Here is a 12,616-nt window from a genome sequence, read left to right as displayed (position 1 = left end):
CACATTATCACTCCCAACACTTTGGAAATTCCAAAAGTGTTTTAGAAGCTCTGTGTCAGAAAAGGGGGCATGAAGATCATGTACATATTTCTTATTTTAAATCACAATATCATAGGATGCAGTAAGATATGTTTGTATCCTTCTGTTTTCTTTGTTCTTGCTTCAGAATGGTTAAGTTAGCTCTCCAGTCACTTGTTCAGAGGAATAGCCTTGCTCTTTCATTTCCTTGGTGAGTGATGCTTTTTGAGTGAGAAATTATATACTCCCTTCCCATGAATTCTTTTAAAAATGTGGAATGCTACCAAAATAGTTTAACTCTAGATGTGTTCCTGGGAGCCCAGCTGTGTGTTTGACTACCAGCTCCCTGACCTAAGTCTACTTCCTCTCCTAGTCTGCTGTGGCAAGTGAAGAACCTTCCTCCACCTCAGACCCTTCAGGTTGATCTGTGAGTGAGCTCTGCAGGCACTGCCAAGAGACAATGATGAAGCTGTGGACTGAAAATGGGGCAAAGAAGGAGAAGGCTGAAAAAGGTATTGAGGAGAGGGAGAGTCTTACGTGGAGAAAGCATTGTTCTGTTTTTCACATCGGATCCCGTTGCAGTTGTTCGGCTCATCGATTGCTCTGGTCTCATAATAAAAGTAAAGCTGGTTCAATCCATTGGCAAAAGCCAGAAGGACCAGACAGTAGATGAAGAGGAATTTGAGGATATCAAGCAACATTCTCCCCAAAGATATCTGCAGAGGCCCTAAATGGGAGTTGGCTGTGAACAGGGATATGAGACGCAATGAACTTAAAATGTTGGATATTGCAAAGAGTGCTTCTGCAATCAGAGTTGGGTGCCACATTTCCCATTCTTCCCTTGGACGAGAACCATTATACTGAAAGAAAGAAGTGCACAAGATGAGAAGCACAGTGAGCATTTATAAAACTTTACTCTCTTTCCTCTCTTCTGCACCCAAATAAAGTCACCAAAGTAAGCACCAAACATTCATTTATACAACAGATCCTACATACACAGGATCTGTTGTATAAATGGAAAAACGCTTTTTTTTTCCCACCAGAAGAATACATGATGCTAATAACTTTTTCCTTCCATCCAAATATATGACTAGCATATAAACATAGAAAAATGATTTTCAGGGCATTCATTTGGAGCAATCACCCATGGTTTATCAACAGACATATTCTAACTGTGGGTTTCCCAGATTGTTGGGGAGTGTCACTGGAACTGAGCCACTGGTATGACCAACATAGTGGAGACAAACTACTCTCCTTCCTAATGAGATTTCAAATTAAATTTACCTCCTCAATTCACCATCCATTTTGTCTGAGCACCACGGACAGATTGTTACCAAAGGACAAGGAATATGTGTAGCCTCTACAGCATGTACAGTGCTTATCCTGATTTCCCAGCTAAGTGCAGTTTGGGGCTGATGGAGCATCCTCAGAGGATTGTTACTCAGAGGTTTCTGCTAACTTTTTTGCAGTCTGTAATATATTCCATACTATTACAAATGGCATGTCTATCTTCCATGTAATGAATTTAATACTGCCCATACAGGGGTGTATGCATGTATTTTATTTTCCCTTGACAGCTCTACAAGTTGGAATATCCTTATAGTACAAATGAAGAACCAGAGGGTTGAAGGCGGGGAAGAATCAGTATTTCTAGGGTTGTTATCCATTTTTCAGCCCTGTCCGGGATTTCCAGCTCCTAGAATGTTGGGTATCCCGCCTTGTAGAAAGATGGCTTCATTGTGAGACCCAAGGTCAAACTGGAATTTGTCACTTAAAACCATCTTTACCTCTCATGAAAAGTAGCCACACAATAGCCCACAGTGTCCAGGGCATAGCAGCTGGCAGACACCACAAGTAAGTGGGCAGTGGCCACAGGACCTCCCAGCATGACGAAGGCAGCTTTAGGCCCAGGGCTTCCATGGTCAGGGCTGCCCAGGCAGAGCCAAGGAACCACTGTGCTGATTTTGTCATGTTCACCTCAGGGTCATTCTGCTTTTGCTCTTGCCCTCCTCACCCTTGAGGACAATGCCTACATGCTGCAGAGCCACTTCCAGGAGGCCAGAGATGACTTGGCCTGCAAGGGGATGTGCTTCTGACACCCTAACCCCATTCCCACTGGAACAACCCTCCCTCCTATCCCCCATTAAAGATCAGGTTTACTTTAAAAAAAAAACAAACAAATAATCCCCAAAACTGCCTTTATCTCTCAACTTCACCATAGAATGAAGATAATATCTACACCTACCCACTACACACATTCATGATTATGTATGCATATGTGAAAGTCTGTGTACACCATGAAGGGAGATATTATGGAAATACAGGAAATTGCTTATTACCTTCCTAAGATAGAAGTAGATTTGGCCTGAAATTCAACCTGAAGCACATTGTCTTGTGCTCTCATCTAAATGTCACAGTTTTTCAGGACTATATGTAAACAACTTCCTGAGAAAATGTTGCATTGGGAGCCAAATTGTATTGTTAGCATTTCTAAAATATGCTTCAGTTCCAACAACTGAGGAAACTGGTATTGTTAATTTGTGTATATCCAATATTCTGTACTGTCAGAGGAGTTTGGAGAAAACTTGCCACAATTCTGCTTCTGTTTCAGATAGACTTTAGTTGGCTAATCAGTTTTGTACACTTGGCCCAATCTTATATCTCTACATTTTTCCTTCCAAAAAGATACGCTGCTCTGTTGTAGAGAGGTGGGCATTGTTATGCCTGTTTTACAAGTGGAGGAACTGAAATACAGAGAGGCAGAGTGACTTGCCTAAGGTCACACAGCAAGTTGATGTCAGGTCCAGGACTAAAACTCCAATCTGTAAAGACTCAGCCTAGCACTGTTTCTATTAAATGTTACTTATATCATAGTTGATATCACAGCACATATGGCAGATAGGCTTTTAAAGGTTTTGAGGTATATGTAAAAGACAGATGATATTTGCTGATAAGAAAACAGACCTATGGTTTAAAACTAGAAATTAGGAACTGGAAAATGTATAGCTCATAATTTAGGATTTTTTCCCTGCACAGCCACAACTATAATCACAGGGAAGTCTGCTGCCCATTAGATGGTGAGCCTGAATTTGCAGAACACTCAGAAGTGTGAAAGATGATTCTTGTGAAATATCTCTGCTTTGCATACACCTTTGAAGAAAGATATGAAATATGAGAGCAGGAAATACATTTGGACCTTGTTTATTATGGAGGTCAGCAAAAATGTTCTGTTAAGGGCCAGATAGTACATACACGGTGGGGCAAAAGTACCTTTGCCATTGTGAGTTCACAAAACACAGTGGTTTTTGTGTATCATTATTAATTGTATTAATAATGATTAATACAATTAATCATTAATTGTATTAATTATTGTATCATTTTCCATATGAACCACTGTAAACCTACATTTGCCCCATCCTGTGTTTTTGGCTTTGTGGACTCTATCTATGGTCCCTGTAGCCATTACTTAACTCTTTTCTTGTAGAACTAATAGAGAGTAGGTAAAAAAAAATACATGTGGCAGGAGGCCAAATTGTCCCTGTAAACCATAGTTTTCTAGCTCCCAATCTAACACAAGCGGTCTTTCAACTTTGTTCCTTGAAACCTGAGACATCAGTGGAGGCATCTATCTGGTGGCCACTGTGGGAGCCAAAGAAGAGGCCTGGAAGAGCATTCCTCATTCCACATTCAATCCTTTAAGTTCTTTAATATATTGAACTTCTGCATAAGTTTTAATTTCAAGATGTGGTTCCATGGAAAAATTAAAAGATTGAAAGCCACAGATCTAGTCCAATATTATTTTTCAGAGGCAGAATCTAAGGGTCAGAGAGGTTAAAGGATGACCTATGGTAATCCATCTTGTGAATATCAAAGCAAGGATTAAATTTGGGTTTCCTGACTCTTGCATTAATGATTTTGGGAGGAAAGTGATTTTTCCCATATTTTCTGAGATGGAATGTACCTTACCTTCATGCCTTCCAAAGGGGTGTGAATTACATTCTGTTAGCTCTAAAGCAAAACAGAAGGGGGAACAGACTAATGTGGAGACTCAGTCATAACAACAATGGGTACGTGTGTGTCTACAGCCAAGTACTGGCTAAAGAAAGAACTACAATTCAATGGAACTAAGGTGCTGGTGAAATAAATCTAGGTGATGAGATCTTAGAAGACAAAAGAACAATTATTCTTTATTTGTATGGTTATTTGGAGGGGGGAACTGAGGGCCAACCTTATATGTATTTGTTCCTTTTGAATACTTCAGTACATGCCTTTTGGTTCCTGTTGTTGTAGACCACATGAAATGGACTATTTGTGGTCTGTCCAGAAGGTATCCAGCCATGTAAGATGAAAAATAGAGACATTTACTGAAGAAGATACAAGATACAACAAACGTTGTACACAGGACAATGGCACCTCAGTCCCCTTCAAAGTAGGCAATTTGGGACCTCATGCAGTTCTCCCAATCACCACCAGCTGTCTTGTTGTATTTCCCTTAGTCTCACTGATTATCTGAAATCTCTTCCCTTTCAAAGGTGATTTTAATTTTGGGAAAAGCCAGAAGTTGCAGAGTGCCAAATCTGGGCTGTAGGGGGACTGAGTCACCTGGGTGGTTTCATGTTTCACAAAAAACTCCTCATAAGACATGATGCATGAGTGGGTGTGTTGTTGTGATATAGCTGCCAATCACCAGTTGCCCATAGCTGTGGCCTTCTGAATAGTTCGCGCGGAAGAATGTTCAAGCTTAATGCAAAATTTGATGCAAATTTGTTGCTTTATTTGCTCAGTCATTTTGAATGCGATGGCCACACAGTACACATGCTCACTCAATGGCATGTACTGCCCCCGCTGACTAGTCCAGTGGTCATCATTGTTCAGGCATGCACATTCCAGTTCATTCTCCTTGGCCGCCAGGGTACATTGATGTCATGCAATCCTTTCTCACTATATTAACAATGGATGGACTTTTCCCAGACAGACCTTATATATGTCGTTGACTAGTTTTTTACTCTAACAAAAAAACCTCTAAGTCCAGCTTATCCCATGGTGCTTCTGTACTTCTTCAGTACAATGATGATCTGAAATGTTTCAAGGAAACTGAGGACCGGAGCTTTTCGGGCTTTACCTCATATGGGTTGACTCATCCTGGTTAGAGAAGTTCAACTCAGGCTGGTGTGCTCTGTGAATGATTAGACTACACTGCCCATTTATAATTTTTCATTGCAAATCCAAAGTCTGCCTGTGGCATGTCTTGTTTTATAAATCTTTTTTATTGAAGGACTCCAGCTTGTTGGCAAATGTTTCCTTTGAGTTAAGTATTTTTCAGTTAAGGGACATTCACTCAGCTTAGTAGAGCTGATTTACCCTTATACTCTGTGGTGGGGAAGTGTCTAGCTTCTTGGAAGCCTTACCAGTGAATTTGGATAGGTTATGCGATCAGCTAATGTTAGGCATCAACAGGTACATTTTCATATCATCAAGAGTTAATAATTTTCTTGATCATTTATTCTAAACTTCCTGTTTAAGAAAAAGCCATCAATTTCTAGATTGATAATTAATTGTCCCTCCAGTGTATAAATACTACTTCCAAAGAAAGGATTTATTTTTAGGCAAACAGTGTTACTTAGTCAGCAGAGTGCCAAAATGACATGGATTTCATCCAGCCACATTAACCAGACATTCAAATGTTTCCTCACCAGGTTTTTCTTGTAAAGAAGTTGTAAGTGTGTGCCAAACAACATAGGCTTCTTAAAAATGTTTCATGACTGCATTCAATGTTCGTGCTCCAAAGATCTTAAGATTTATGCAATATGCACATTAAGGATATAAAAATAAAGTAAGCTGTTGGGGATTTGGGGAAAGCTATATTCCCATGTTAAAACTTCATGCAGAATTTAGTGCTAAAGAGCATGACTGACTAGATAACCATGGTGACTGAATCGTCGGCCTTTTCTCATACTGGAGAAGTTCAATTCAGGTAGTAGGATGATGGCCATTCCATTATCTAATGACTACCAAACCTGAACTTGAAGCCTGTGACTATCCAATGTGATGGGCAGAATATGAAACTATTTTTTTTCAGGATAATTTAGGCTGTACAACATTCTGGAAACACATCAAGTTGGTGTGTGTATGTGTGTGTGTGTGTGTGTATGTGTGTGTGTGTATATATATACATTATATGAATTGGTACCCAGACATAGGTTGGCTAATATTAAAAAAGATGGATTTATCATAGCTTGAATGATCATCCTGGTGGTAGAAGTGGTGAGGGAGGCAGAGACAATTAAAGGTTTATGTCTCATGCAGTGAAGTTTCTAGTGTTCTGTTATCTGTCACACGAAGAACACTTGGGGAAGTGTGAATATTTAGCTTTGAGAAGAGGCAACTCAGTGGGTTAGAGAGAGATGACTGCATACTGGATGCAGTATTATGGAGAAGGAACAGCCTTGTTTGGTTTGAGCCCACAGGGAAGAAGGGTTGCTAATGAATGTGTCAAAGAAATAAAATATTAGAAAAATATAAAGTTAGCACTTTTTAATGAAGTGACAAGGGTTGAGAGAAGCGTTTGGAGATAGTGAGTTTAGTGTTTTTTTTTTCCCCTTTCCTATGTAAGCATTAGTAGGCCATCTTCTTGGAAAAGATATTGGTAGAGGGGATTTAAGTGCTTACTGCATGGATGGGTGGCTGAAAGCCATTTTACTTTCAGAGTTTAAGAAGCTAAGGATTCATTTACAAATTGCTCCATCCTCCACTTTCCTTGCTTAGGTGGACAACGCTTACAAACTATTAAAGAATGTTTATATGGTACTTGCCCACAGGGATGGGACTGTCATCAACATTTTCCCCTTAAACTGTTTATGTCCTGAGTGCTAAAAGTTAATGTAACCCAAATAATTAGATAAGAAAAATGGCAGACATTCCAAGTTACCTTTAAATAGGCCACAATCTTCAAGGAAATAGTTGCCAGGTAGAGTGAATTCATTGCAAAATCCATCAGGTTCCACCAGTCATGGATGTATTCAGCAAATCCACCAACCCACATTTCTTTAATCTCCCCCCAAATGAAACCTGAAGAATGGAAGCAAAAGGTATATTTCCTCACAGGGTCAGAATAGTCATCATAGTCATTTTAGTAGGATGCCCCCAAGTAACGAAAGATGAAAAAGTGAATCAATTGGGGTCAGTGGCATAAAGCCCCTAGACAAAGTAATCATTTACCTATTTTTCTTTTCTATCTTGCCTCCCAGTCTTGAACTTACCAAACCTGATAGACTTTACCTGAATATGCACATGTTATACTTTTCTGGCTACTACTCACTTTGAGTGTTATTACTATAGTTACTGGAATGCTGTTATAATTTTGGATGGCAGATTCTACCAACTTCCAATTTTAGAGTGGGAGTAATTTCATCAATAAATTAATTTGGTCAATATTATCTCATAGTTCTTAGTTTCCAATATGTGCTTGGGGGAAATGTCTCAACAAGTTTTGAAGTGAGCAAGCCTGCCATAGAACAAAATACTCAATGTCAGAGCTGCAGCCAGGCAGTAGGGCCCAAAATAATTTAGAATCCTTTTTTTCTCCTCTCTCTTCTCATTGTGTGGTGATTTCATGGAATTCTGCTTGATAACATAGAGATGCCTTGAAATGTGGAAAGCAGTAAAGGGTATGGCCATAGTCTAAAGCAGTGCTTCTTAGGCTTTAAAGTGCATGTGAGTCACCTGTGGATGATGTTCAAATGCAGACTCTGATTCTGTAGACCCAGGGTGGGACTTGATAGTCTGTATGTCTAATAAGCTCTAGGTGATGCTGGCATTGCTGGATTGGGATCCACTGTTTGAAAAGCAAGGACTTAGAGGATGGCAATGCATTAGAGGATCCAGTGCAATCTAACTATGCTTAGAGACTACTGGTGAGGCTGCTTTTATCATGAATTGTGTGAATTTCCCAGGTTCCCCTCCTGATTGTAAAATCAGTATCCAAATAGTATGTCTACTCTGAATAAGTACCGGGATTGTGTGGGATAGCCATCAGAAAGCAATAGATCTATGTGCCCCCTCTCCCAGTTGTAGGAAAGAGGGCATTGAATAGACTGATTAGCATGTGCCTTGCCTAACTAACTTACCTGAGGCCCATCCTGATTGACACTTGGCTTTCCTTCTAAACCAACTGACAGACATCTTCCTTGTCTTAGATGATGTTAGGTTAACAGAAACAACCCCTGGGTACATTGCCAATCTCACTGTAAGACAGGCAATACTGAGTGACCAGGGCCTAGGAAAGAAGGAACTACATTTCTGCGAGTCCTAACAAAGGAGTATCCCACTGCACGGAGGGAACTGCCTTAGTTCAGGGCCAGTAAAACTATTTCAGTAGTTTCTTTAGACAAGACCAGCAGTCAGTATGGCCATACCCTGGTCTTTTTGACTCACCAAGAACCCAAGGTAATATCATCCATTCCACGACAGTTGGAGGAGGCCCCTGTACATGAAGGTCTGTCCTGACGATGTGCTGAGAAGCCAGGAGAAGCATGAAGAGGAAGGTCAGATATGATGCTGTATGACAGATAAACTTGATAAAAGGTTTCTTGATGAATAGACCAAGGTTGCTCCTAGGTGAGATCAGATAAGCTATAGACAGCATCGGAAACAGGAACCCAATGGTCATGCAGGTCAGAAGCTTGACTACCCAGTGTTTCCGTCGCCATCCAGGGAAGCCATCATACCACAGAGTGGCAAGCAACTGTTGGCAATTGGGCTGAGCAACAAACTGGGAAAAGAAGAGAAAAATTTAGGCATCTTAGATTACCAGGAGGCAGTCTACATTCATAATACCTTTCCTAGCTTACAGCCAGGTGCATGGACAAGTCCCCAAAGAGGCTTGGTTTCTAGGTTCCCATGAGTGAATCTAACCCAAGAGACAGCTCTACATGTCAAGACTAGATCTTCCTTAGGATTATTTGTTTCATGTATTAAACAAAGTCACTCTGTTTGGTTTGTTCTCTGACATGCCTCTCTATTCCCCTTCCCATCGTATTACAGAAATGATTCCTAAAAGCTGGGTCTGCATCAAAATCACCCAGGGAACATTAAAAATCCATATCCCAGGGAGACCACAGGCTGACTAAATGAGCATCTTTGTGTGTGGGGGTGGGGGTGGGTAGAGTCTGGGTAGCTGTTTTATAAAGTTCTCCTGTGAATTTACATGCCTTTTAGCAGATAACCATGGGGATATTTCATTTCAAATAGATTTACATTTATTCATTCCCCTAGCCTATCTAACACATCAACAAATGTGCACTTTGGGCAAACACGAACTGGCAGGGAATCAGTTCATGCCTGTGGCTATGATTTAGTATGGAAATGAATTCCCCTTTTGATTTTGTGTTTTCTCTCCTTTGGTTCTGAGCACCTCTTGGTTAGCTAGCAATGAATCAGGTTGTTACTCTTCCATTTATTTAACACCTTCTCCAGTCAAGATATGCAAAGGAAGAAATATATATTTGGGGGCCAATATTACAACATGTATACAACTCAGATGGGCTTTTACTTAAAATCAGTCTACAAAGTGTCAGTGATTAAATAAAACTGTGCTGGATGAATCTTGGTAGGACCCTCCGTCTCTAGAGCCTTTTTCCTTAGTGTATGCAGGGGAGTGAACTCTGGTAGCTAAGTCAAGTCTCTTAGGAATTGCAACTACAAAGTGTTCTTAACATAATCAAATTAACTACCATATATTGAGCTCTTATAGTGTGCCAGGCACTGTACCAGATTTTCACATATATCATCTCATAGCAACTCTAAAAGCAGATATTAGTATTATACCCATTTTACAGAGGATGGGACTGAGCCCAAGCTTATATTCTTAGAAAGTGGTGGAGCCAGTATTGGAGCACTAGCTTGGCTGACCAAAGACCAAGGTCATAAAAAACCCATGAACAGTATGGTTTGAAGCTTGCAAAAAGCTGATATTCCCAATATCTTACCCATTGACCTTACCACAGTGATTGAAATGTCCATATCACGTATTATTTTAGGTTAAGGCATTGGAGTTATATTTATGTTTTTAGGATGTAGTAATATATGAAACTACTATCTATTGTTAAGAATTTAAAGTAAGTATATGATATTAGTTAATTATTTAGCTATATATAAGGGACCTGCCTACCAGCAAAGCCCAGAAGCTTTGGGGCCCTCCTAGGTCTGGGCTCCTGACTAGAAGCTAGTACAAGCAAGAAGAGCGATGCTAAGAACATGAGGGAAATCCTGAAGATCTTTGCTGCATAGTTTATCCCCAGGCCAGATCTTTATGGGACTCACGTTTTCAACCTGCCTATTTTTTTTTCTTTATACACCTCCTAGGCTCTTCACTGCCGTTGTTTTTTTCTCTGCAAAGCTTAATTTCTCCAGTGCTCCCACGCAAGAACTGAAAATTAATTTTTTTCTTAATTTACTGCTGCATAGGACTTTTGGAAAAACTATAGCTTATTTTTTCCCCTTTGACATAAAGCTGTGTTTTAAGTGAAATGGCTCAATAGCTATTTGCCCCTCAAAAGGATAATTCTTGATAGGAATAAAGTCAGGTTCTATTGGAAAGAGCCCACCCTTCCCCCCAGACAACCAGCAAACCACTTTGAATTAATCTCAGCAGAGGTCTGACTTCACTCATTCAGTGAAGATAATTATCTCTCACTAGTCTATTTTATGCAACTTTTGTTTCTACAGCTGTATAAATAATCATGTGGCTTATGCCGGATTCACATGCTGAACCTAAGGCAGAACAGAATTTGACTTGTTCATTGCCAAGGACATATAAGACCAATGTGATTCAATTTAGGTGTTTCAACAAGCATTTCTATGCAGCTGCTCTTGTGCCCAGTTCTGTGTGGCACGTGGGGAGAGAGTTACAACAAGAGAGACTGAGAGTGATTCAGGATCTCTTTGAGAGACCAGTGAAACTCATGTAAAGCAAGTAACAGAACAATACTATTTGCGCTCAGAGACCTTCACAGGCAGTACAAATGGTAAAAGTGTCAGGTTCCCAGATGGTTGGCTCTCACAGACCAGTGAAGGCCACTGCCCTCCAAATCAAGAGATTTTGTTAGAAAAGACATTAAAAAAATACCCCTTTCATCTCATGTTACCACCAGTTTGTAAAAGGAAAGGTCAGAATAAAATTTAGTCATGCAAACTGGATCCACTTACCGTTAGGAAAAGTGCACTACTTTGTTATCATGCACCCTAACTTAGGAATTCAGGGCATTCAGAGACGGGGAAAATCAGCAGGCACTGGAGTCATACAGAAAAGCTGCAGAGAATCATTAAATCAGAGAATCTCACTTCCTCTGCAAGCCTTCCCTGATTGCCCCAGCCAGAGGAGATCCCTCCTCAAACCTAAACTACTTTGCTTCTTCCTTGTGATACCTCTCAGAGCCTGTCTCATGTTACACTTACTTACATGTAGAATCCATGACTTGGCCTTCTTACAGTAATGGGTGTCTGAAGGGGAGGGACAATTTTGTATGTTGTATGACATTTCATACCTCAAAAGGCTTTGCAGGCATTAATGTATTTGTTAAAATGATACATTTTTCCTCTCTGCCTCCCTGTTAAATTTCAGACCTTAATGTTCAGCTGCCCAGGGGACATTTCAAACACATAATCCAACATAATTCTTTTTCACCAAAGTCCCCCCAGACATGGACACACACAGAGGATTCTCTTTTCACCTCACATGTTGTGTTCTTTCAAAGCATGTCTCTAGTAGCACTCATAATAGTCACAGATTAAATGTATGCAGGACTTCTTATGTTTTGGGTACTTTTAAAGTGCTTTGCATATATTAACAAACCCAGAAGTTTGGTTTGTGTGTGTATATATATATATATAGATATAAATTTCAACTAGTATTTATATTTTTTCCAATTCTAAAATTAATGCATAATCATTATTTAAATTTTAGAAAATATACAGAAGTTTGAAGAAGAAAACTTAAAGCACCCATAGCCCCATTACTAAGAGGCCAGGTGACTTTCGTGCTCTCCCTCTCTTCCCTCCTACTCTGTCTCTTGTCCTCCGTGAATGCACGCACACACACACACACACACAACAATGTGCTGATGGCAAAGTTTTATAGGCTCTTGTCAATTAGTATTGCTTCAGGTGCATTTCTTATCTCACTAAATACTTTTCACATTTCTTCTCCTTACCCACTCTCTGAATATATGGAACACTCCTATTGTGGCTCACCCCCTACCCATACCTCCATCCCACACATCTGGCCTTGCTTTTGGCTCTCTCTTCCCATTAATAATATATTTACACCCACTTTACAGATGAGAAAACCGAGGATCAGAGAGGTTAAATTGTAATAATGATAACAATGATCAATTGAGTGCCTACTGTGTGTCAAGCACTGTAGTGAGAGATCATTTCAGAGTAGTGAGCTAGGGATAGATTTCCCTGGTTATTGTTTGAGTCTCCGCTCTCTGAAGAAGCAATGAAAAATGAAGGAAAGTCCCCTGGTAGGAGCAGAGAATCTGAGGGTGGCAGATACCCTCTTGAGAAGTAAGCCATATCATGAGGCAGAGAAAAAAAA

At 40.1% G+C, this 12,616-nt stretch overlaps 1 protein-coding gene across 1 annotated transcript; it reads right to left on the bottom strand.

Annotated features, from left to right (window-relative positions):
- Positions 1 to 551: 551 nt before the first annotated feature.
- TRPC5 (transient receptor potential cation channel subfamily C member 5) lies at positions 552 to 8,725 on the bottom strand. Its single transcript, XM_028523051.2, has 3 exons — positions 8,452 to 8,725; positions 6,947 to 7,086; positions 552 to 878 (listed from the first exon to the last, which is right to left on the bottom strand). The coding sequence occupies exons 1-3, from the start codon at positions 8,684 to 8,686 to the stop codon at positions 552 to 554; spliced, it is 702 nt and encodes a 233-aa protein (XP_028378852.2). The 5' UTR covers positions 8,687 to 8,725.
- Positions 8,726 to 12,616: the final 3,891 nt, after the last annotated feature.

Source organism: Phyllostomus discolor, chromosome X, assembly GCF_004126475.2.
Source record: "Phyllostomus discolor isolate MPI-MPIP mPhyDis1 chromosome X, mPhyDis1.pri.v3, whole genome shotgun sequence".
Classification (NCBI taxonomy): domain Eukaryota; kingdom Metazoa; phylum Chordata; class Mammalia; order Chiroptera; family Phyllostomidae; genus Phyllostomus; species Phyllostomus discolor.
Note: the sequence above shows the minus strand (reverse complement) of the source record. Positions and strands in the feature narration are given on the sequence as shown.